Genomic DNA, 26,732 nt, shown 5'->3' on the forward strand with positions numbered 1-26,732 from the left:
AGTCTATGTACGAGTACATCTATTACAAACATGTGTGCGTTATGTGTGCATATGTTTTTTAATGTACATTATATGAACACTCATGTTACATTATCACATGAGTTTGGTTGTTCGGTTGGCAGCTACGGCTGAAAGCTATTAGTAATGCTGCATCCTGCATGCAGCTGTAATCTGTAGAGACAAAATCCTATAGAAGTTGCAGCCGTAGCCGGATTAAAGCCGCACTACTAAAACATGGGTGTTGTATTCTATTTTTATTTTAAACTGAATGGCACATTTAGAAAGCATAAAGTTGAGTGCATTGTCATAAACTGGAAAGTCATACCTGATCTGGTAGAAGTTGCAGCCCGTTAAAAGAAATTCTGCGATATGTTCCAAGTGTGTGGGCAACCTGTTGTAATATTTAGGAATAAACATATCAAAATTTGTTTTATCTATGTTAAAGAGTATTTGGAAAAGAAAACAGAAAGAGTAACGTTGTGTATGTATCACACAGATGTGATGAAACAAAGTATATTTTTAATGCATTGCTATGTTTGTGTGTGTGGATATATGTATGCAAAAAAACAAAATGTTTGTGTGTGAGGATACGTATGTGTACAAACGTGTACACAGCAACATAAATGGACAAACGCTTGTTGTCTAATGAAACATGAGTGCTGGATTTCTATTTTTTTTAATTAAATGGCACATTTGAAAAGCATAGAGCTGTGCACATTCTCGCAAATTGGATAGTCATACTTGTCTGATGGGATCTGCAGTTCATTAAAAGGAATTTGCATTGGTTCCAAGCGCCTGTGCAACTTGTATTATTTAGGAGTAACCAGATTAAAATTTGTTGTATATATGCTAAGGAGTGACGGAAAAAAAAAGGAAAAGTAAGTAATGTTGTGTATGTATCGCGTAAATGTAAATATTTGTTGCTCGTTAGTTTATTTTTACACTAAACCGTAATAAATAAAAAAGAACGGATCGAGTACTTTTTTTTTCTTTTTGGGATAATCACAGGGCTGGTAGAAGACGCAGGACGTGAAAAAGAGATCTGTGATGGATCGGAGCATTGAGAGAAGCTACAATATTTAAAAATAAACAAATTAAGTTTTGTCGTGTATATGGTTATGATTGATAGGAAAATAGAAAGGCAACGTTGTGTATGTAAACAAATCAAATCTTGCATTGCTACCTATGGAACCGAGACAAGAGCAGCCTCTGTGTAACAACCTAAAATCCTAATTTTGGAGATTAGACAAATTTCTATTCAAGATCTAAGTAAATATGTTTTCTAATAGTAATTAATTAAGAAAGAGATCCTTACAGGAGCCATATTATCCTTTGTTGGAAGGTATGATTCAAAAATATTTGAACTAAAATATCTATTAAAATTTATGTTTTTTTAAAGTAAATAAGTAATAAATATTGATATCTGTATATCTCTTTAATTGGATTATAATTTTAAAATATTTTTTTGTTTTGCATATGCATTGCATATTGGAAGCATTTACCCAACAAATAAAAGCAAATAATATAATATACAAATACATATCCATTTTATGCTGCAGCATTTCTTTTGTTTGTGGAAACTCAAATTTGAATTTGTTTGAATTGATTTGAGCCGAAATCTGAAAAAGAAAATAGAAAAGAAAAAGAAAAAGAAAAATCTCCCTCATGGACCGCTTCTGCCCGGCCCAACAACACATAGGTGTGTGCCGACTGGTGACCCCCGAAGATCAGCCTCCACCTCTTCGGCCTAGCAGCCCCATACGCGCTTGCACCCACCTCAGACGTGTTGATGGGTGGACCCCTCCTACTGCATGTGGGCCGCCGGTCCGCACCAAACGCATCGCCGCCGGTGTACGCAGGTACGGATCCCTCCTCCCATTGCCGTCCCCACCGTCTTCTCCTCGCATTGCCGCGTTTCCTTCACCCTTTTCCTCTGTCCATATGGTTGCCGCAGTGACGCCGCCGCCCTTGCTCCGTCGTCAAGGTTCCGCGTCGTCCCAACCATCGCGTCTGCATCTTCGTAAGGTACGGTGCACCTCGTGTCCATCCTTACCCACCCCGCTGCCTCCTGTCGTGTTGCTAGGGTTCATCCTCGATCCCGCGACACCCCTCCCCCTCATGTCCAGTAGGTCCACTTAATCTTGAAAGGTCATGAACCACCTACTAACAGAACATTTTTCTTCATTGCCGCCTACAGATTTTCGTATCACTTCGAGGTCAAGGTCTTCGGTTCCAAGATCATCTGGGATTCTAGGACTTCGGTTGCAACCTCCACTCAAGCTAAGGTAACGTGCAAATCAATTTGTGGTTGACTTATTTGTCACCATACATGCAGTGTATGTGTTCCAATAACGTGGATCCATGGCCTTGTTTTAGTTCATAAACGTCAGTACACCTGAACAATGAGTCCACGGTTAGGATAAGAGAACTAATCTGAATGGTACGGATCAACTGCTTCATCAATTGTTTGTGGGGGGATGATTTTTTTTGAATACAGAAGAGATTACCAAATATTGTTCCCGGTTAACTGCAATCCATTGATATGTTCTATCCCTCCTATTTAGGGTTCAGAGTTTATTCCATAGATTGCCAACCTCATTATCTTTATGATTCTAGCTTGAACCCTAATTTTGTAGAGTATCTCAATGGATGTAAGTACATTGTCCTACTGTCTAGTTCACTAACCACCTTAATCCACATCAGATGGATTCAGCAGACTCCATAGCCGACAAGGCAATTGGAAGGATGCAAGAGATTGCGGACAAGATTTTTTCCGTAGCTCGTGAAACAATCCGTCCAGGACGCGGGTTGACCTCATTTGAGGCTACCAAATTACGTGTAGCATTGGAGGACATTGCTTGCATGCTTGAGCAAGACTCTCTGGTGTTGCAAGAAAAATTGGACAACGTGAACAACGTAAACAACCCTGCTGACAGGAGCTATGAACCGTCTGCCTTGTCCTCACCACCCCCAGCTGACGAGTGCCTTAGTCCGGATTGGGACTTTGTTGAGCACTTTGCAAACTTCTGGGGTGTTGAATATGACTCCGACCAGATGCCATCGTTTAGTGACAATGAAGTTTAAGTTGGATCATGTTTGAGTAAGGTGTTAGTAGTGTGACTGGGATAGATCAGGCTTTTGGTTCATGCGACTTTCAGAACTGTTCGTTGTGCTTTTGTGTTCAGCAGCACTTTCATTTTGTCACTCCCATTATGTAATTATGACAGACGAATGTGACTGCTTATGGTACTACTTTATTTGATTATGGTCAGTTCCCTGTTATATTTGTTGTCGTAGTTACTGAAACTTCAATACGTTTTTTCAATCGTGTACACTATTTCTGACTAGATGGACAAGTCTGGCAAAGTGATTGCTAAGTGGGATAGTAGAGCAACAAAAATTTACACAGAAATATGTGTAGAAGAGGTCAATGCATGGAACAGGCCACAACATTTCCTAAACGCCGAAGGGTATGCTAACCTGATAAGAAAGTTTAAGGAACGCATTGGTCGCACTTACACAAGGGATCAAATGAAGAATAGGTGGGATTCGTTGAAGAGAATGTTCACCCAGTGGAAAACTCTTAATGAAAGGGCTACAGGTATTGGTCGAGACCCTCATACTGGTTCAATCAGTGCGCCAGATGAGTGGTGGGCCAAGCAAAATGAAGTAAGTAGATCTTTTTTTCCTAGACTAACAATAGTATTGGTCATCTAAAACTAGGAACTACCATTTGGTGCAGGCAATGCCAGGTTGTATTATGTTCAAAACAGCCCCCCTAGAGAATGAGGACGAGCTAAAGGTTATGTTTGGACCCATTGTCTGCACAAATGAAAGAACCCTTGTTCCTGGCGTCGAGGATGCTAATTCATCATCTGATGATCATTTCGAAGCCACTTTAGGTGGGGGTGAAAACAGCACACCTGATCCATGTTCAAATGCGACTGGGAAGCGTAAGGTGTGTCATGATTCTCTTAAACCAAAGAGGAAAAAAGATTCGAGGGAAGAGTACATGAAACGCCTTGTGGAGGCTTTTGAGTCGCGTTCAAGGACCACTAACAAGTCCATCACCTCTAATGAGACCGACCCTGTGCGTGTTGAGGTGAGTGCGCAGTTGCAACAAGTGATCGATGATGGTTCTCCAGAAGGCAGCGACCTCCATTTGTTTGCCACTCATCTGTTCACTTCAAAAAAGTATAGAGACATATTTTCTGCACTGAAGACATCAGAAGGAAGGAACGCTTGGCTGCGCCATGCATTCGAGATAGATGTTAAAAAGTCCACCTAGATGCTGCTGGTCCGACAACAGAGGCTTATGTTCAGTATTATGTTAGTTGTGTCTGCTTCATGAGTCATGTCGTGTCAGTTTTCGTTCGTATCATTTTCGCTTTCAAACAATTTTCCAAATATTCGAGTTGAACATGTATTTGAATAATCAGAGTTGTAAGTTTGTGACCAATGTGAATCTGTGAACTTTATATGCCTTGTAAACTGTTCGTCTTCATTAATATGTGGTTTATAAACTGTGGTTGCATATGAATTTGTGCCTGTTGGTTGTGTCCATGCAGATGTGTGACCCTTATGAACACACATATGATGATGACCCTTATGCACACACATCTGATGATGAAATGGATGACACAGATGGAGAAATGCTTGTTGCTCTATATGTTGTAGACATTTGGGGCAGGCATTTCAGTCAGGCTCCTAGAAGAACATTGGTCGAATCTGGTATTCAATGGGTTCAGAGAACGTTGGAGATTAGTAACGACTGTTTCGACATGTTTCGCATGCGAAGAATTGTTTTTAGACGATTGCATGACACGTTGGTACAAAATTATGGTCTGCTTCCAAGCCGGGGTGTCAGTACTATAGAAGCTCTTGGCATATTCTTGTGGGCAAGTGGGGGTCCACAATCGTTTAGGCAGATCAGGAATAAATTTGGTCACTCCTTGGAAACAATTAGTCGCAAGTATAGTGAAGTCCTTAATGCACTGTATAAGATGTCATCTGACATAATCAAGCCCAAAGACCCAAATTTCATCGAGATTCATCCTCGTTTGCGAGAGGCGAGGTTTTGGCCACACTTCAAGGATTGCATAGGCGCAATTGATGGTAGTCACTTTCCAGCGGCAGTCCCGGCCTCGGAGCAAGCGAAATATATTGGCCGGCACGGTTACGCGTCGCAGAATGTAATGGTTGTTTGTGACTTCGATATGAGGTTCACATTTGTTGTCACAGGATGGCCAGGTTCCGTACATGACACAAGAGTATTACAAGATACTTTAATAACTTATGCGGACAGGTTCCCCCATCCACCGGAAGGTATATAAATATGTTGTACATTTGTAGAATACAGTACTATTTTATGTCATAAGTATGTAACATTTGTATTTAATGTTTGTGCAGGTAAATACTATCTTGTCGATTCGGGTTATCCAAATAGAAAGGGGTACCTTGCACCTTATAAGGGTCAGAAGTACCACATTACGGAATGGCAAAATGCGAGGCAACCTATTGGGAGCAAAGAAGTATTCAACTATGCACACTCATCGCTACGAAATGTTATTGAGCGAGCATTTGGGGTGCTCAAAATGAAGTGGAGAATTCTATTAAGTCTCCCTTCATTTTCGCTTGAGAAACAATCGAAGATAATTATTGCATGTATGACATTGCATAACTTCATTAGAGATAGTGCTCTACACGATAGAGATTTTGATGAAGTAGGACCTAATAGCCTTAGTCATGATGTACCTGTAGGTGAGAGTAGTACTAGCACATCTGATGAGTTAGGCATGAGTGCTTTTCGAGATGCAATTGCTAATGCATTAGTGTCGTAGTTAACTTAGTGATTGTAACGGTACTTATGATGTAATCAACTCCACTAATTATTTTGTAATGACCTTTTCTGCGTTATGGGTTTCATTTTATCGTTTGTTCTAACAGAATCTGCAATATGAGAATCTGATTATCCAAACACGTAGATTCTGACGAACAACTTTTCTGCACAGCTGGCGAACCAAACACCTAAATTCTTACCACCAGCTTTTCCCAACAGCCAGCTTTTCCCCACAGCCAGCTTTTCAGATAAGCTGGTCAGAAAAAAGCCGAACCAAACACGCCTTGTCGTGGCGCCTACAGGAAGGAAGGAGACTCGGATCATTCGTAATTGCTCATCAGAGACGTGTCGCTGCTGCGGAGCCGCACGTCGCCGTTGCCAGGGGCTTCCGCACTACGATTTCCGGTGAGGCTTGCTTTCTTTTGGTTCAGTTTCTTCCCCGCTTGGGGTAGGACGTGTTTCCATTGGAAATGGGTGAAAGGGAATGTACCCTTGGCCATTTCTATTTTATTTTTGTAATTAAATGATCAGTAGATTATGTTTAGACTAACGTCATCTTGTATGAGCAATGAGAACAGGAAGTTAAATCAAATTGAGAAAAAGGCACTTTTAGGCTTGAAAGTGGGCATACCACAAATGCATATGGTGCCAAGTGAAAAAGGCAAGCTTCGAACACTTAGTCAATTGTTTTGAGAATTAACCATATGTGTCTATGCGTTAGGGACTATGGGAAGTCAAGTCGAAAGGAGCAAAAGAGATTTGGAAAGAAAAAGGGAAGTTGGGCTGTTCTGCAGAGTACCGGACGGTCCGGTACACGATCCAACCGAAAGGGCTACTCTCGGGAAAAAATAAGCCAGCGTCGGCTATAAAACACTAGACAGTCCGCGCGGAGCGCCGGACAGTCCGGTGTCCCAGCCAGCCAACAGCTAGTGTATACGTCAGCCGGAGCCAACGGTCACTTGGAGCATCAGACAGTCCGGTGCCCTCAGAAGTGGAAACCAACCAATCAGGATATTTGTAGTCGTTGCACTGTGCAATGTCCGGTGTGCACCGGACAGTCCGGTGCACCCGCGGACAGAAGGCAACCAGGGCCTTCCAGATGGAACTCCAACGGCTCCTAGGTCCCTTGGGGCTATAAAAGGACCCCCTATGCACCATGGAGCATATACCGAGCATTCTTTGAACACTCTACAACACCAAGACCTTGCGACCACGCTGCTGCTTTGCTAGATAGAGATTTGAGCACGTTTTCGAGTTGTAACTTCGTTGTGCTACTTCTTATGCTCTCTTCTTGACTCGTGTGCGTGTGTTGCTGTGATTTGAGTTCTTGTGTGTGTTGCTACTCCTCCCTACTCTTGTGTTTGATTGAGATCAAATTGTGTAAGGCGTGAGAGACTCCAACGTGTGGAGATTCCTCACAAAGGAAAAACAAACTCGATATAAGGAAGAAAATTGTGGTACTTAAGTTTGATCTTTGGATCACTTGAGAGGGGTTGAGTGCAACCCTTCACCGAAGGAGGTCACCATAACATGGAGAAGGCATTGGCTGAACCACGGGATAAAATCGTTGTGTCGCTTGTGCATTTCTTTATTGCGGATGTTTTCTTGCAAAGAGTTCTCACATTTTCACTTGTGTTATTGTTCCTAAAGTTCAATACATATCTCAAAGGAATAATCAGGTGAAAGAGTTCTCTTCTCCTCTCTACCTCTATTCATCACAACTTGGTTTTGGCTTCTACTAACATTTATTATAAACCAAGTTTCTCTTGTTTAGAGTTAATTTTTGCAGGATCATCTATCCCCCTCTAGGTGCTCTTAATAGGGCACTGGGGGCAAGAGTGGCTTGCCTCGCCAGTGAGTCATCGTCGCGGGGTGGACCTGTGTCGCCAGGGCTCTCGGTTGGAGCGAGAAGAACGGCTCTGGCCATTGGATCTCAAGGTGACAGGCGGGATTAAAACCAGGGAGTACCCCTTCAATCCATTGATTCGTGGATGTACATATGGCGATATGTAGCTCTGGTCGCATACCAGTTCGAGAAATAATCTTGGCCGCCAGATGTGGATCGAAGGAAGCATACCGGCTAATACCCCTTCAGTCGCGTCCACTTTGCTAAAGAGTCCCTGACCTCTCACGATTTCAACCCACACTCCATAGCAATAGAAAAATCATTACATCTAGGTCCTAGATTTTATGGTTTTAACCCCAAGCAACTAGGTAATCTAACCCGCAATCCAGAAGATTTCTTATTCATATAAATTAAATTTAAAAAATGATTTTTAGTATGAAAATAATTCCTAAAGCTTAGAAAATTCATAACTTCTACCTTTTAACTATGTTTTTAGTGGTTCTCGAACCTACCGTCTCGACTACATGTTTGGTGTAATGTTATTTTTTATTTATTGTTTATATATTTGTATGTATTTATGCGAATAGAAAAGCAAGGTATGAGGAACCTGAAGCCCAACTTTAGGGAAGCATTTGAGCAGTTAGAATTGCACCAAAAATGCAAGTTGTATCATTGGTCATGTTGCTTTGACCTGATAATATTTTCTATTATGTTCTCACCCAAGCATGCACAATTAGGTTAACCGGATGGGACCTAGGTTACCTAGATTTGTTTTAACTATACATTGTTTACATCTAGGTTGATTATTGTTGGGTAGACTTGCTAGTGCTCTACTTGGTTTTTGGATTAATGATACATATAAATCATGATCATGCTTTATTGTGATTTATTATTGTTGGATTATTTATTATGCATGATAAGGTCATTTTGTTTAATTGAAACATGAAGCGACCATCCAGGAAAACAGTGAAATCACAAGGACTATTATGGCTCTGATCTTGGCTAATTAATTATGGAAGGTAGTGTGTGAGGACCTTACCCCGAAAGGGGTCTTACCCGGAAGGGACAAGCGAGGAGGATTTGCGCAAGTATGGTAACGGGGTTAATCATGCGACGATGGATTTTCAGACTGTCGGGTGATCTATACCCCATCTGCCTGAATTCGTAGCAGGTTTTCTCATGCTAATAGAACTTTGTAAAGGCCTTGTAATGTCCCTATGTAATCACACCTCGGAAGTGTGGTATTATACCTGATCAGCACAAGCGTGATTGGGTGCAAAGTTCTCTAAACTTTTACGCGACTTGTGGGTAAAGATGTGTGGGTCTCTATAGAGTGTAAAACTGATGTATCAGTTGTGTTCACGGTCAAGAGCGGCTCGGAACCTCATGAGTAAATTGTAGAATTAAATTAAACTAGACATACATGGCATTGTGGGGATTTCATTTATGATCGTTTATTTAATTTAGATGGTTTTTACTTATACTTAATAATTGCTAATAAAATTTTTACCAACAAAATTAAAAGCTAATGCTCAGCCTCAGCCATAATCTTTGGTAAGCCTTACACTATATTTGTTCCTACACACTTACTGAGCGACGACCGTACAGGAGCCCACACTTGCTATAAACAATACCCAGACCAAGAACATGTATCGCCAAAGAAGGATTACTATGATGAGTTCGAAGAGGTCTAGGTTGTTGGTGGAACGTTCGTTGTCATATGGTTTATTTAGGTATCTTGTACAAGAAAATCATTATGTAATAAAGATTGTGACATTGATTTTTGTACACTGAGTCATTACATGTGAGATGTATCTGGATTTATCCTTAATTCCGGGTGTGACACTTTGGTTGTCCACTATGGAAAAACTTAGAGAAAATGTTCATCACCAGCTACGTTCGCAAGTAACTTGGGCATCGAAGAATCGAGAGAGAGCAGAAGGGGCAGAAGGGGCATGCAGGACATGCATATTTGAGAAGACGGCAACAGTTAGGTCATGTCTGGCACATGCGAGACCTAGCACAGGCGGTGGTATAGATGGATCCTAAACATTTGAATTATATAATAAATTAAATATTCTATATAAAATTTTGTGCTGATCTTTAGTCATGTTGTTAAGTATATTATTGAAGACAAGAATATTTTTTGTATTATTTTTTTATGAATTATTATTTCCTTACAACGAAATAGATGAAAAAACATCTAAATTTGATTTTTCTATCAATTATTTAAAAAAGATATCGAACGAATTTGAGATTTAATCTTCATGAATCTTAATAAGGTCAATGTTAAAAACAAGAATATAAATTTATATATAACAAACTGAATGTCTATTTAGCTCGTGTCACGTCTGTTTGAAATTAAATGTCTATTACGAGCATTAAATATAATCTAATTATAAAAGTAATTGCGCTGAAGACTAAACAACGAGATAAATTTTTAAATATATTAATCTATGATTAGCAAATATTTGTTGTATCATCACATTAGTGAATCATGAACTAGTTACTTTAATAGGTTCGTCATATCGTTAGTTCGTACCTGTATAATTTGTTTTGTAACTAGACCATATTTAATATTTATAACTAGCATCCAAACATTCGATGTGTTTTGATGTTTGGTTTTCAACAAAAAAAAATGAGTGACTCTTATAGTTTTTATATGAAAATTTACCATAAATAGTTAGAATGATTTCACTCCACTAAAACGACGGAACGCGAGCACTCCAACGGACGCAAGCACTCTCATCTCCCTCCTTCAATCTACACTCATATGGCTTTCCAGCTTTCCAACTAAATATACTCTTCAATCAAATAAAAAATAGAGCGGCTAAATTCTGTTTGCCAAACATAAAATAGAATAGATTCATTCTCAAAAACTGTAATACAGCCGCTCATTTCGCTCATTTTAGTTGACTCTCCAACCAAACACACCCTTAATTAGTCTCCTTTTCTTTGTGCCTTAAGGCCTTCGAATATGTGTATATATCCCGTTTATCAACGAAACGTTCACGCAAAAAAAAACATATGCAGCAGTCCAAGGGTTTAAGTCGTTCCAAATATTTCATCATAAGCAACATGACAGAACCTGCAATTGGCCAATGTCACCGTAACCCGAGCCTCTTTTTTCTTCGAAGGAACCTTGATCTGAATAAAATACTCTCAACATTGGGCTAGCTAAAACCTCTAATAACAATGAATAAATAAAAAATCGTGATTCCGAGTTCCGACATTGAGCAGTTAGCCAGTTGTAATATGTAGCCACTCTGTTTCCAGCGCTACGTCGTTTGGATTAAACAGAAGCAACAGAACAGAACTGCACGCGCCAAACAGGAGCATCTGAGCATGTCTCCTTCCAGTTGATCTGCTGCAAACTGCCCGTGCTAAACAGTAGCCATGCATCCAGCAAAAGAGTGCCTGCAGATATTCGAGGAACCAACATCTTTATCCTTGCTCCTAACCTTCGAAGTTGTTCTCAGTGTTCAACTCCTCAAGAGTGGATACCATCATGCCAGCCACTCCCAAGCAGTCAGTGTTCAGAAATCACCAGGCCAACAAAAGATAATTTGATGTACCACTTCCTAATCCCACGTATTTTCTGTGCTAATCAAGTGTCAACCAATCATCCCAGATCCCCAGTTGATCAATCCTAATATTTTCACCCTCTGGAAAAGAAACACAGCAAACAGACACGAAAGCTGAGACTGCGAAGGCTGACCCTCTGGAAAAGAAACACAGCAAACAGACACGAAAGCTGAGACTGCGAAGGCTGGTGCGTCAGCACCGGCACCTAAAAAACCCCAGAAAGGCAGGTGCCATCTTGGTGCAAGGAGGCCTTTTGCTCCACACATGCAAAAGTTGCTTCGCACCACATGCCCACTCCATATGTAATGGCTTCTTTACCAGTAATCGTCTGAATTGCTGTACCAACGTGAACGTGATGCTCTGCTTGACTGCCGCTGGCGTGGATTAAAGCCTCTGTTGCTGTAGTTCTGTTCAGGTGACCTATGCATGCTCCTAGAACTAGATACTCTCCTCCTGGCATTTCTTAGATCCTCTTCAAAGTTGTACTCTTCACGCTGCGAAATCCAAACAGGACAGGCTTCAAAACAGAATTCATTTATCTAGGAAGCGATGAAAACAAAGCAAACAGCACAATACTGACATTGAGACTACAATAAGTTTGAAATGATTGCCATCAATATGTAATAAGGGTCGACAGATTTATCCTTCACTCCTATTATTTCCAGCAGAATGTTTAAACAACTGTGACTTAATTGCACTTAAGTTATTTTCCCAAATTCTCACTATTCTCCAACCATGTATATATTCAATTCAAGACTGCAAATCTTACTGGTAGTCAGTTATCATTACCTTGGCCGGGTCAGAAAGAACATTATATGCCTCCCCAATTGTTTTGAACAGATGATCAGCGTCTGCATAGACTTCCTTGACAACATCCCTCCAAAATCCATCTTCTGCGTTCTCGTTCCTTATTAATAATTGAGTAGCCTGCAGGTCAAAGCATTGTTAAAATCAAGGTTTAATGCATAGAATCAACAAATAATAATCGTCAAAAGCAGTAAGGACCTTGTCTGGGTGATGTCTCAATGCTGCTTTCCGGTATGCCTTCTTAATATCTTCTGAAGAGCAGGATGGCTCCACTCCCCTGATACAGAAAAGGATAATTAGTAATTAAGTTTATCTCCACATAATACCCGGAAAATAGAATCTGCCTCACATCAGGATAATTCATCAGAAACTAAGAGTGGAATAAATAACTTTTTTCACTGTATTATGGCCTGACTAACTCACAACACAACAATTCTCTCAAACATTTCTGAGATACTAAAGGAAGTTCTAAGCAACTAGTGCAATTACGGATTACCACTGCATCCCAAAAAATGCAATTACCAATGTTTCCCCATCGCTAAGCAACTTTTTATTAGTAGAAAACTATTATGCTTGCACCATTCACTGATTGCTTTAGAGTTGCCAAAATGGGGATTAAAGCAATTGACAAGAGACCAAGAGGGTTTCTGTGGAAAGATCAGGAGCAGGCTAACAGTGGTAGTTATCTGGTCTCTTGGAAGAAAGTCCAATGTCCATTGCAGTATTGTGGCCTGGGCATTCATAACCTTGAGTCTTTGAGATAGGCTCTACGAATTAGATGGTTGTGGGCAGAAAAAACTGATCGTTTGCAACCTTGGGTAGGATTACCTATTCAAGTGCCGCAAATTGCCAGAGGCCTTTTTGACGTGGCTGTTGATTGTATTTTGAGCAGTGGAGAATCTATGAAGTTCTGGAAAGACCGTTGGCTACAAGGACCCTGGTTGAGATTGCGTCCAACCTAAATAATTTGGTTCCAAAGAGGGCAATAAAGACTACGACAGTTGCGCAGGCCCTTGCCAATCGTGGTTGGACATAATACAGATGTCCAACATAATACAGACTGTCCAGCAAATTTTCTCCTTCATGAAGAATTTGGAAGAGTTGGGCTGCTCTAAAATGCAAATTTTTCATTTGGCTAACCATCAACAAATGGTGTTGGACAGCAGACCGTCTGGCCAAACGCGGTTTACCACACCAGTCGGCTTGCCCCTTCTGTCAAGAGGACTAGAGGAGTCAATTCAACATATCCTGATTTCCTGTGTATTCATTAGACAGGTCTGGAGTCTGATCCTGAATAGGCTACACCTCCTGCTCCTAGAACTGATGTGTCTCTTTTTTCGAAATGGTGGTGCCAGGCAATCAAGGGGTTTGATATAAAGATGAGGAAAGGGTTGAATTCCTTAATTATCTTGGTCGCTTGGGAAATTGTGTGTTTGAAGGAGCTCTTCCAGATGTCCAGTTCATGCTTCAAGCTGTAACTAATGGTGTTCTTTGGTGCATGGCAGGAACCTCTTCTCTAAAGCAGATGCTACTACAGCTAAGCACAGAGATAGGAGTGGTGTTTTAGTGTACTGAGGTGTAAGTGTGGGTTTGGGAGTCTCTCCCTTCTTGTAGTAGACTCTTGCCTCTCCGAACTTAAATATCTTCTTAATGAAATTCTCTTGTGTTGTTCGAGAAAAAAGGTACCACTCTTATACTGAAAAGTAAGAGTCGTAATTGCTGCAAACGCAAGATATTCTATGTTGTTATATCAGAATATCATGTTTAAAAGCACTCTACACAGTTCCAAAAAATTATATTTTTCTGCCAGTTTCTTTGTATTTATTGTGAAACCATTGTTATTGCAACACACATATGGAAGAGCGTAGTTCCTTAAAGGGCTACTAAGTAAAGCGTATTTTGTACTTGTATCCATATAATAAGCAATGCTATTTTTGTTGTCTGGGTCAGTAAAATCTACAATGAAAGGTGAAAATTAAATGCAGAGATAAGCAATAATTGCTTTCAAGGAATACAAATATTCAGGTCAACCAGGCACAAACTGGGGCAAGAAAATCATACTGAAGGAACAAAAAGGTAAAACCAATTTGGACAACTTACAAGATTAAATACAAATTCAGGGGGGTGTCATTTTTTGCTTCATCCTCTATGGATGAAAGCCTCACATGTGCTTGCTTGAGATCATTGTGCTTGTTAAAAGCTTTTGGTGATACTCCAGACACATTGACTTTCTTTTCAAGAAGAGAGATTAGCTTCCTTACATCATTAGCAGCTTGGTCATAATCCCTTATCATCTTGTATAAGGTGGCTCGTCTTGAAATTGCCTGAAATAGGTACAGCACATAAGGTCTGAAAACAACCGTGTAAGGCATAAAAGTTAAAACAGTTTGCATGTGCCTCGGCATTGGGAAATGGATCATTTCAAAATGAAATGCTTATATAAGATAAAGAGCTGCAGCAGCATACCTTTGGATAATTTGTATCAAGAACCATGGCAAGTGAACAATCTGATATTGCATCAGTAACTTGACCGAGTGCTTGATAAGCCGCTGCACGATTGCAAAAACATACAGCTGAAAATGGGCGTGATTCACTATTCCATGCCAAAGCTGCTGAATACTGTTTGACAGCATCTGAATATCTACCAGCTTGAAATGATTCATTTCCAGCAGCCTGATGATTACAAGGAAACAACAGATAAGTGATGCTAGTTCTGTCATCCATATAAATGAAAATAAAAAGGGGAATTGATATTTTGCAGCTGCGAAGATTAAACCATTAGCCATAGCTAAGTAAATTAACATGCTTGTCAATACAAGTGCAATTTGTGTTGACAAGCATGTTAATTTACTTGGCTATGGCTATTGATTTGCCTTCCTGGGCAATCAAAGAGATTGATAAGATACGCCAGGCTTTCTTATGGAAGAGTCGCAGAGAAGTAAAAGGCGAGCATTGCCTAGTAGCGCGGGGGGAAGTTTGCCGCCCCCTTGAGCTTAGTGGGCTGGGCATTTCTAGCCTTAAGGAATTATGTTGGGCCTTAAGAATGAGGTGGCTTTGGCTAGCAAAAACTGAACCTAATAGACCCTGGTCCTCTTTACAAATTCAAGTCCCAGAGAAGGTTCATGATTTCTTTGCAGTAGCAGTGCAATCGGATGTTGGTGATGGGGCACATACTCTTTTCTGGACTGACCAATGGCTTCATGGGCAGAGAATATTGGACCTTGCTCCGCGGCTACATGCCTTAGTTAAAACAAGGAGGGCTAAGAAACGTACAGTATTGGAGGTCTTCATCAACCAAGCTTGGATGCGGGATATTCAAGGTGCCCTTACTGTTGGGGCTATTGTGGAGTTCTTACAGCTTTGGGACATTCTTACACAAGTGCAGCTACAACCAGATACCAGGGACAGGCATTCTTTTAGGCTGGCCTCCAATGGCAATTACTCAGCCAAATCTGCTTATGAAAGTCTCTTTGTTGGTTCTGTTTTGTTTGACCCTTTTGAAAGGATTTGGAAGTCAGGGGCACCACCTAAGTGCCGCTTTTTTATGTGGTTCGTTGCCCATAATAGATGTTGGACAGCAGACAGACTGCAAAAAAGAGGGTTGGATCATCCGGAGCACTGCTTGTTATGTGACCAAGAAGCTGAAACAATTGATCATCGGATGGTTGGCTGTGTGTTTGCAAGACAATTTTGGCTTCTTTGGTTAAGGCAAGTGAGGCTGCAGTTTCTTGCTCCACTGATTGAGGATTGGAACTTCATGGAGTGGTGGAGTAGGATCAATGGTTTGATAGAAGGAGCGATAAGACAAGATTTAAATTCCTTGGTCATATTGGGAGCCTGGAGCATTTGGAATCACAGGAACCAATGTGTCTTTGATAATATCTCTCCTTGTGTGGCAACGGTTATCAGAAGGGCAGGGGAAGAACGGGAGCTCTGGGAGATGGCAGGGGCTAGGAGTATTGCTCTTCTATCAGCCCCTCTCTCAGTGTTGTAATCAGCTCGCTAGTCTTTGCATGGTTATTGTAGTTTAGTTTTTCTTATGGACCCTTTCTTGTATTTTCTTTTTTGGCCACCGCGAGGAGGCCTTTTCCTTTCTTCTTTCTTTCTTTCTTTTTTTCCTTTGTTTCAGTCTATGTTGGACCTTTTTTCTTCTTAATATAATGATGCGCAGCTCTCATGCGCGTTCGAGAAAAAAAGATTAAACCATTAGTGTTTGCTAAACCATGCATCATGGATTTGTGAATCATGTGGTCACATGTCAGCAAAAAAAGGGATGGATGGAAATCCTGAATGCAACTAGATGGAGCGGCAAAGCTCAATTCTCAAGGTCTATTCAGGTTTATTCTGTGATTTTGTACTGAACATTAAAAATAGATGGATATTTAGCTATTTCAACTTTTTATGTTTTTATTAAGCAATGTGCACTTTCTGTCACCATTATATCCTATGCTCAGAAGAAGAGTGACATGAAGCTCCTCTCCTTCAGTCAACTCGATCATGGGGATTCTCAAGGATGAGCACAGCCTTTAGTGTATATCGGGAGCTAAGAAGCTCCAATGCCCAACATCAACCTAGCTGTTAGGTTTTTTGGTCAGGTCAAGTACTGTGTTGTTTTGTTTTTTCAGAATGTATGTTCGCCGCCTCTCATACTTGGTCCCCGTATGAGAGGTGGTGGGGGTTGTATGGGGACCTTCTATTTCTCTCTATTTCAATGAACTGCAGCTCTCAGCTTTCAAAAAAAATGAAGCTCAACATGTTCCCACTTTTAGAGCAAAACTAAACAGACAAGGTAAATTGGGAATTGGGAAATTATGGACATTTAAAAAGAACAATCATTTGGAAACTATTTCTTTCCTCGAATTTGTGGGAGAGCTGCACATCATCAGTCATCACATTAAAAAGAGTACACAAACACGCATGTCACTGGCTCATATCATCACTAGAAACTTATGCAACATGTCTCACAAAGAGATGCCATATGCTAGGGTATTTTTATATCAACCACACGCTAGTTCTTAATCTCCATGAGAAGATTAATGTTGGACTACACATGCACATCAAAAGGAGAGCAAATATTTACATAAAATGGGAAGTATTGTATGATAAAAACACATAACCAAATTTCTGTCACTGCTACTCAGTAAGAGGACTGAAGAGGCAACAAAAGAGATTTTAAAGCATACCTTAAGAGAAAGTAGTTCTCTTATAGTCGCTGACAATGATGAGAATTTTTCTTCATATGTGTTCACTTCACTGTAAGTTGCACAATTCAGAAGTCATACATCACAATTCACTAGACCAACATGAACTGCCAAAACAAAAGAAATTCAAAAAAACATACCAAGTTTACCTTTCTTTGACAGGTGTGACTTGCTCATGTTTCTTTAACAATTCAAGAGCCTCATCAAGCTTGCCTGAAAGGAAATAAGACTTGCAAATGAGGTAGGGCCGCCAATACCTTCCAGAAAACTGCATCCGTTCAGAGACTCTGGAATTCTTTGGTTCTCCATTGTCTTTGAATAAAACTGAATTTCTTTCAGTCAGATTCACAGACTCTTGGCATAGTTGAATCACTTCTTCATATCTTCGTAGCTGTTCAGTGCAGCGATGACATTAGTAGCAAGAAATAAATATATGACAACGGATATTCCCTGAACATTTGTTAGTATAGACACTCTTGTAATTCAATGAAGTATAGGTGCTCTTAATAATTCATGAAATGAGCCAAAAGAGAGAAATACAAACCATCAACAATGCCTCTGCTTTCATCTCCTTGACGCTGTCCGAATGTGGACATATGTGCAATGCATTGGAGATCAATTCTAAGGCTTTTGTTGCTTCAGGAGATGTTCTTCTCTCAAGAAATTCCTTGCACTGAGATACCCAATCGGTCACTCTCTGCAGAAGTAATAAAAGCACATGAGTGTGGTAGAATGATAAACCTCATTTATGGAGAAAAATCGACCTTAAATGAAATAGAGATGTTAGACAGTCACATAGGTGCATGAGCTGTTGGCCCATTATGATTATTATAGAGTGATTGTTACTATATTAGACAAAGAGATCTGACGGTGGTATACGTCTATAAACCAACCTTGGGTCCTCCTTGCCAATATATGTACCAGTGTCTATTGCCTCCTAATAAATCTACTAATTTCTTGTGCAATTACATTGCTTTCATGGTATCATGAGACTAGGTTTCTTTTTCCCGCTGCTCTTCGCGTGCCCCTGTGGTTGCACATCCTTCTTGAACCATACTCAGCCGCAAACACCAGCACGACCCCCTCTATTCCCTGATGCCTGAGTCTCCCACCGAAGCGGGGCACGCTCACGCTGCGGAAGCGCTCGTCCGTGCGACCAAGGAACATGCACGCAGAAGCAGAGAGCATGCGCGCCGCAAAGGAGCGCGAGGCGGCTCGCACCCGCGCAACCGAGGCAGAGCGCCTCCATCTCGAGGACCAAGCCACCCACGCGGCTGCCGCAGCCCAGGAGCACGAGGCGGCCACCGCGGTCGATGTCTCCTCCATGTTTGCTACCAACGACGACGACGACGACTGGTCGCTTCCTAGCAATGGTGATCCTCAGCAGTCCCTCCGTGCTACTCTCCTCGCACAGTCGCACACAAGGCTGTCGCCATCACCAATCTGCACGCTCAAGTTGTTGCTATGCAGAAGATTCAGAGTGTTGCCCCTACCATCCTCAACATAGACTCTGCCAACTACACCAGCTGACGCTACCAGATGCTGCTCGTCCTTGGGAAGTTCTCTCTACAATGCCATGACCTCGTCAGTGCCGACTACACCTTCCTGAACTGGGTGTGCATGGACTGTGTCATCTTGACATGGCTCTATACACCATCTCCAACAACCCCGAGGACATCATTCGGAGCGCTGCGACAATGCTCGCACTATCTGTCTCACCCTGAAAAAATCAGTTCCTTAGCAACCAGGAACAGTGTGCCCTCTATCTGGACGCCGACTTCCAGAATTTCGTCCATGGCAACCTCTCCAGCACCAACTACTGTTGCAAGTTCAAGTGCATGGCTGATGACCTGGGTGGCTTGGGCAAGGTCAGCCATCCAGGAACAGATACATATATACTATAATTTATAAATTTTAGAACATAGAAATATCAATTCAAATATGTACAATATAGGAATGTAAAAGTTAGATATAGTGAACATCATTTAAGGACAGCTCTATCAAAAAATGACAAGATACCTTGACTCCTTCCAAACCATCAGAAGCCTCAGCAAATATTTTAGGGTCAGAGCTCTCGGTGTTACTGTTCAAACAGGACATGTAACTCATTGATGCATCTTCAAGATCGCCCAATGCAAGCTGGCACCTGCAATTAAAGACGATAAAAAACCTAATAGACATTGAAGGAGGCAATAAAACAATAAAGAAAGAAAAAAAATATGTGCAACTGAAGCTGCAGAGTCAATAATCTCTGCCGGGTCCTCAAATATAACACAAGTGAAGTAAACATATTCCCAGTAGAATACATTTTTGTCCATTTCAAATATAACATGGTTATATTAAAGCTAAAATATCAAAGCACAATGGTGCTGAAACATGTAGCTATGACTTCGCAAATAAGCATATGGTTGAAAACTTTGATAAGCTATCATGGTGTATTACATATAAAAGCAGAACATTCCACCAGTGAGAACATAACAGAATGTTCTTAGACATACTATGCTTGCAGTAATTGAACTCACCGTACTTACATGTTTAAAAGAGTACCAATACATATTAAACAAAAAGAAGAAAAGGTAGAATTGAGGATAAAGAAGTCTTACTTGGCAGCTCTAACTTTAGCTTTAAGAAAAGTGGGGTCAATTGATGTAGCAGTCAAACAATCCTGAAGCGCCTCCCACATCATGCCAAGTGACATTCTTGTAGCTGCACGGTTGCTGTAACACAGCATCAATGCACGGGAACATTGTCCAGAAACGCCATTGTGGGTAACAGAGTTTATTCCACGGGTATAATAATCCTCTGCAGCAGTAAAATGTCCATTTGCATAGGCTTTATTTCCACTGGAACAAATGAAACAACAAGCTATGGTACATGAAATTGTAAATTTGTAATCACATGAGTTAATACAAAATTATATACAAGTCATGAAAATTGACATATTAAGATAGAATTAAACATGTTCACACAAACCTAGTACGCCAGGTTTCACAAGTCTCCAAGGCCACAGAAGTAGAAGAATCTCTTGATTGTTGCGCTTTCACTGAGTCTTCATTTTTACTTGCTTCACAGAAAAACTGCATGCCCTTAGTATCTTGTGAAGATTTTGGCTGTTCTAAAGAGTCGATAGTTGAAGGTTTCGATGCTAGACTACCCTTTGTTCTTAACTTCCTTCTTGTGCTACGTCTTTGTGCCGCAGCAGAGATTTGTGGAGAGGATGACACACCGAATCTAAAGTTCAGCCCACTGAAATTTGATGAGTTTGATTGAAAAGCAGCAGCCTCAACAAAATCATGGGGAGTTCTGTAGGTATTCTCATTACAGTTTTGCCCAATATTAGTGAAAGAATGTTGTGATGCATTGCTTTGATCTCCTTCAAAACTAGAAACGCTGCTACCAAAATTGCTCTCAGATGCATCTAGTTTCGGTCCTCTACCTTCATCTCCAAACATCAGTAGGTCTGCATCAGTAACCAAGTGCTCGGCTGCAGAAACTACATCATCCTCAGCACAACTGGTGTTCCCGTTCGAGATAACAGTATCACCTATGTGAACGGGCTGATCAGAAGCCACATATGCCTCTGTTGGCACATGTTCAGATTCTGCAGGATATGGCGAACAATCCATTGGTGAACAGTCACCTGCTAAATCTGATGCTTCTCCACTGGTACAGGCTTCCTTAGAAATAACCTGATGGAGCTGAGCATGTTGCTTTAGCCTAGTTGGCCTCTTGTTTTTCATTTTTCCTTTACATGCTTCCCTTTTGTCCTTGTATGCAGATTTTATACTGTCTAAACCAAATAAGGTCTCTCTGGAATACCCAGGCAAATCATGTTTGACAGAAAAAGAAAAAGGATCATCTGGAGCTGTTTCTGTTTCTGCATTCAGTGTCCCAAAACTGAAAGCAGGAACTGCATTCTCAAAAGTAGAGAAAGTACATGAATTATTCAAAATTGTAAATGGGTATGAATCCTGAACTTTGGTTTGGGGAACAGCACCATATCCTGAAGTTGCCCCTGTTTTGCTTTGAAAACAAAATTCAGGAGTCGTGCGATCATTCGATTTACTTGAAGTCTGGGCAGAAGAAAAGCTAGAAAGATTACATCCAAATACATATACTTCTGGTGGATCGGTAGCAGTTTCATCTTTCCTGCTATGATGTGGAATTCTGCATCCTATACCTAACTTTGTCATCTTCTCTGGGAGAGCACCTGCACACTCCACTGTACTGTGAGCTGAACTACAGGTGTCAGTATTTTCATCATTGACAAAATTCCCACCGTCATCCATGGCTATGCTTGCAGAGTGCGAAACAGAGCTTCGGGTTTCATTTCTTTCAAATAGAAAGGTCTCTGTTGGACAATTAGAATTATCACCTTCCAAGCTCTGTGACATGACTCTGTCTCCTGCATTCAAATCTGGTGTCTTCTCTGGTGGCAAACAATAAGTGCCATTAGCGGAATTAGAAACGTTGCTATTTGCTGTAGAGAAAAAATCACTGCTTGAACTAGAAGTATTGCTATTTGCAGAGAGGAATTCACTGCTCCTATCTGATGTGCTGCCAGTTTCCTTCCCAAAAACAGCGCCTGGGATTCCTCCACTTCCAAACGTAAACACTTTGGGTTGATAACCACTTTTCGTCTCATGCAAGGGCATGTCACTTCCTATACACAACCGTGTTATCTTTTCCAGAGGAAAATCTGCATCACAAACACATTTAGCAACAGTGGAAGAACTGGTATTGGCACCAGAGTCAACATTGTTTATATTATCCACATGACCACTTAATGTGGTACTTCGAAACGTGAAAGCTTCTGGTGCTCCATTAGTACGATCAATCCCCCCACCCCTGGAAGGTGCTTGACTGCCTATATTGAACTGCATCGACTTCCCAGCCATACCTTTTGCATCAGTGCCATGAACTGAACTAGGATCATCTGAATGTGCACCAGGGGCGGCTTTGTTCTTACAGTCAGCAAAACTCCCAGCTCCATTACCTCCAAACACAAATGCTTGCGGCACACCATTAGCACTATCCCTCTTCTTACTTTGCAAGGGTTCTTTGTGGCCTAAATTCAACTGTGTAAGCTTCTCCTGGAGCACATTAGATTCCTTGTTACTAGAAAACAAACCAGATATATCAGCACCAAATACCGAACTTCCATCCTTTCGATCCCTCCCCTGACCGAGACCATCGTCAACCTCACTTGATGTTCGCAGGTTCAACTTCTCCATCTTATCAGGGAGCTTTGATGAAGCGGGCGATCCCTCGTCAAACCGAGGCAGGCTCTCCCTCACGCTCCCAAACACGAAGGGCGCCTCAGTGGGTGAAGCTACTGACACTGCTGGCTCCAAAGGCTGTTGGCTCACTGCCGAAGCAGCACCAAACACAAAGCCTCCGGTCTGTCTATCCGTACCTCCGCCACCACCAAACGGGTTCCATATTCCGGCTGAGGTCTGCGGCATGCGGGAGCGGGAGGAGGCGGGCGCGTGGCGCCGTTTGGCCAAGCGCGGCGCGCGACGTGAAGAGGGCGGCGCTCCGGCGGAGGGCTCGGCGCCCGGTGGCGCGAGTCCAAGCCCTAGGCCCGGGTTCGCCATATAAGCCACGGAGGCGGCGGGGAGCTCGGAGCCGCTAGGTTTTTGGCGCGGCGAAGCGAGCGCTACCGCCGGTGGCTTCCCCCGCGTCGGGGGAGCAGCGGCCGGCGGCGGCGGGCTCTGGAAGGCTGGGGAATGGACGAATGAGGCGGGGCGCGTGTGATTCGAGGGGGCCGAGGAGGCGAGGACGCTTCCACACGGGCACACGGCAGCTTTGTTGGTCGGCCGGTTTACGGAATTCGTAGACTCGCAGTTGTGACGTTGGGTTGGGCCGTTCGGAAATGCCTTCGTAGGGGGCAAATTGAAGTAGGTCAAACACCAATAAAATTAGTATAAGATTTGGTATATTTGAACTATTTTATCACCACTTGGATTATTTTCATAAAACAATTTTATTTTCTTACTTCTAAGTCAAAACACTCTACTTTTGTAAATTAAACCATTTTCAAGACAGTTTTGATAAGGAGACAAAAGCTCCTTGATACCTGGAACATGGTAAAGGAAGGCATGAAGGCCTCCCAAAGACGGCCCATGAACTAGATTGACTACCTGTCAAATAGTTTGGCATGAAGGTTTAAAAGGTCTCCTGGGGACGGCCCGCCAAACCGACCAGCCCGCCTATCGAACAAATACTCGTCAAGCAACCCAACGAGGCGAGGACCGCCGAGCAACCTAGCGAGGCGGGATTGCCGACCAACCTACCCGCCGAGCAACCCAGCAAGACAACAGGTAGCTCTCAGGTGAACACCCCTGCTGAAAGGAAGAGCTAACCTGGTACTGTCGGCGTTTCGACCCCCGAGGGGTCCCTGGACCAACGAGTAAATTGTCGCCGCGTGTCCCAGCCCAGATGGGTCGGCGCGAGACGGAGCACGAAGGGGGAAAAAGGAGACAGGAAAAAGGAGGAAACCCGCGGCCTTCGTGTTGTCCTACGCCCAGGTCGGGTGCGCTTGCAGTAGGGGGTTACAAGCGTCCGCGTGGGAGAGAGAGAGCGAGAGGCTTATACGCGCCGGTCCGTCCTCCCGCGCGGCCAACCTTCTCGTATGAGAGCCCTGGACCTTCCTTTTATAGGCGTAAAGAGAGGGCTCAGGTGTACAATGGGGGATGTAGCAGTGTGCTAACGTGTCTGAAAGAGAAATGTGCCCTTGGGCCATTTCTAAGTATTTTGGTGATTTAGTGTCCAACACAAGTGCCTAAGTGTAAAAAGGTGGACAATGTACAAATCAAGGATAAAGGTATGTTTCTCAGACTTAGTACATTGTTTTATGGACTAATGTATTGTGTCTAAGTGCTGGAAACAGGAAAAAATCCAATTGAAAATGTCTTGGCTCGAGCAGCCAAGACTCAGCTCAGTCTGGAGCACCGGACTGTCCGGTGGTGCACCGGACAGTGTCCGGTGCGCCAGGCTGGCTCTGGCAAAGTGGCTGCTCTCGGGACTTCGACGGCGGTGTACGGCTATAATTCACCGGACTGTCCGGTGGTGCACCGGACTGTCCGGTGGTTCGTTCACAGGCAAACTCGTCGCTCTCGGGAATTCATCGGCGACATACGGCTATAATTCACCGGACTGTCCGGTGTGCACCGGACTGTCCGGTGAGCCAACGGTCGGCAGGGCCAACGGTCGGCCGCGCGATCTGCGCGGGACACGTGGCCGAGCCAACGGCTAGAAGGGGCACCGGTCTGTCCGGTGTGCATCGGACATGTCCGGTGCGCCAACGGCTCTCAGGCTGCCAACGGTCGACTGCGCCATTTTTGGAAGGAAATCGGGCACCGGACAGTGTCTGGTGTGCACCGGACTGTCCGGTGCGCCAGTCGACAAAAGGCAAGATCACCCTTCCTAGATTGCTCTCAACGGCTCCTAGCTGCCTTGGGGCTATAAAAGGGACCCCTAGGCGCATGGAGGAATATACCAAGCATTCCTACAACATTCCTAAGCACCAAGACATCGATTTCGCGCCTTTGATTCTTTGCGATAGCAATTAGAGCTCTAGTTGAGTGGTGAACTCATTGAGTTGTGTTGTGAGCTCTCGTTGCGACTTGTGTGCATGGTGTTGCTGTGATTTCGTGTCTTGAGTGCGTTGCTAATCCCTCCCTTGCTCTGTGCTTCTTTGTGAATTTCAAGTGTAAGGGCGAGAGGCTCCAAGTTGTGGAGATTCCTCGCAAACGGGATTGAGAAAAGCAAGCAAAACACCATGGTATTCAAGTGGGTCTTTGGACCGCTTGAGAGGGGTTGATTGCAACCCTCGTCCGTTGGGACGCCACAACGTGGAGTAGGCAAGTGTTGGTCTTGGCCGAACCACGGGATAACCACCGTGCCATCTCTATGATTGATCTTGTTGGTTATTGTGTTTTGTTGAAGATTCCTCTCTAGCCACTTGGCGGTTATTGTGCTAACACTTAACCAAGTTTTTGTGGCCTAAGTTTTAAGTGTTACAGGATCATCTATTCACCCCCCTCTAGGTGCTATCAATTGGTATCAGAACCGTTCTCTTCACAAAGGGACTAACCGCCCGAAGAGATGGATCCTAAGGGGAAGGGAATCGTGATCAACGACAAAGAGAAGGAATCCTTCGTCAACGAGCCGAAGGATGACAAGCCTACCGACTCTGGCTCGGGCCATAGACGGAAAGATGGGAAGAAGAAGAAGACAAGCCGCATCAAGGAAATTGTCTACTACGACGACAGCGATGAGTCTACTTCTTCCCAAAAGGACGACGACCACAACGACTACGAGAGAAAGAAACCGGTTAATTCGAACTTTTCTTTTGACTACTCTCGTATTCCGCAAAGTTCAAATTCACATTTGCTCTCCATTCCTCTCGGCAAGCCTCCACACTTTGATGGGGAGGACTACATATTTTGGAGCCACAAAATGCGTAGTCACCTATTCTCTCTCCATCCTAGTATATGGGAGATTGTAGAGAGTGGAATGCACTTTGATAGTACGGATAGTCCCATGTTCATTAATGAGCAAATTCATAAGAATGCACAAGCTACTACTGTTCTTCTAGCTTTATTGTGCAGGGATGAATACCACAAAGTGAGCGGCTTGGATAACGCCAAGCAAATATGGGACACCCTCAAGATTTCTCATGAGGGGAACGACGTCACCTTGCTCACCAAGATGGAGTTGGTGGAGGGCGAGCTTGGACGATTCGCGATGATAAGGGGCGAGGAGCCAACCCAAACATACAACCGGCTCAAGACCCTTATCAACAAAATAAGGAGCTACAGAAGCACGCGATGGACGGACCACGACGTCGTCCGACTGATGCTAAGGTCCTTTACCGTTCTTGATCCTCATTTGGTGAATAATATTCGTGAGAATCCCAGGTACACCAAAATGTCGCCCGAAGAAGTCCTTGGAAAATTCGTAAGCGGGCGAATGATGATCAAGGAGGCGAGGTACGTGGACGACGCATTGAATGGTCCAATCAACGAGCCTCAACCCCTTGCTCTCAAGGCAACAAGAAGCAAGGAGGCGCTACCTAGCAAGGTGGCACAAATTGAGGCGGCCGGACTCAATGATGATGAGATGGCCCTCATCATCAAGAGATTCAAGACGGCGCTAAAGGGTCGCAAGGGGCAGCCAAGCAAGATCAAGACAAAGGGGAAGCGTCCATGCTTCAAATGTGGTAAGCTTGGTCATTTCATTGCTAACTGTCCCGACAATGATAGTGATCAGGATCAAGGGAACAAGAGGGAGAAGAAGAAGAACTATAAGAAGGCAAAGGGCGAGGCACATCTTGGCAAGGAGTGGGATTCGGATTGCTCCTCGTCTGACTCCGACAATGAAGGAATCGCCGCCACCGCCTTCAACAAAGTCATCCCTCTTCCCCAACGAGCGTCACACATGCCTTATG

General features: G+C 42.9%; 2 protein-coding genes across 2 annotated transcripts; one reads left to right on the forward strand and one right to left on the reverse strand.

Annotated features, from left to right (window-relative positions):
• The first annotated feature begins 1,665 nt into the window (after positions 1–1,665).
• On the forward strand, positions 1,666–4,366 carry LOC103630189 (uncharacterized). The gene is made up of 6 exons (XM_008651267.2): positions 1,666–1,859; positions 1,955–2,020; positions 2,198–2,285; positions 3,349–3,470; positions 3,636–3,669; positions 3,743–4,366. Exons 1-6 carry the CDS (start codon positions 1,666–1,668, stop codon positions 4,286–4,288), a joined length of 1,050 nt encoding a protein of 349 aa, XP_008649489.2. The 3' UTR covers positions 4,289–4,366.
• Positions 4,367–10,600: 6,234 nt separating this feature from the next.
• Positions 10,601–23,141, reverse strand: LOC103630191 (Heat shock protein DnaJ with tetratricopeptide repeat). Its single transcript, XM_008651268.2, has 11 exons — positions 20,252–23,141; positions 19,882–20,121; positions 19,298–19,424; positions 17,823–17,975; positions 17,428–17,669; positions 17,261–17,330; positions 14,544–14,750; positions 14,178–14,401; positions 12,276–12,354; positions 12,060–12,197; positions 10,601–11,764 (listed from the first exon to the last, which is right to left on the reverse strand). The coding sequence occupies exons 1-11, from the start codon at positions 22,873–22,875 to the stop codon at positions 11,585–11,587; spliced, it is 4,284 nt and encodes a 1,427-aa protein (XP_008649490.1). The 5' UTR covers positions 22,876–23,141; the 3' UTR covers positions 10,601–11,584.
• Between the last annotated feature and the right edge of the window lie 3,591 nt (positions 23,142–26,732).

Source organism: Zea mays, chromosome 6, assembly GCF_902167145.1.
Source record: "Zea mays cultivar B73 chromosome 6, Zm-B73-REFERENCE-NAM-5.0, whole genome shotgun sequence".
NCBI classification, from domain to species: Eukaryota; Viridiplantae; Streptophyta; class Magnoliopsida; order Poales; family Poaceae; genus Zea; species Zea mays.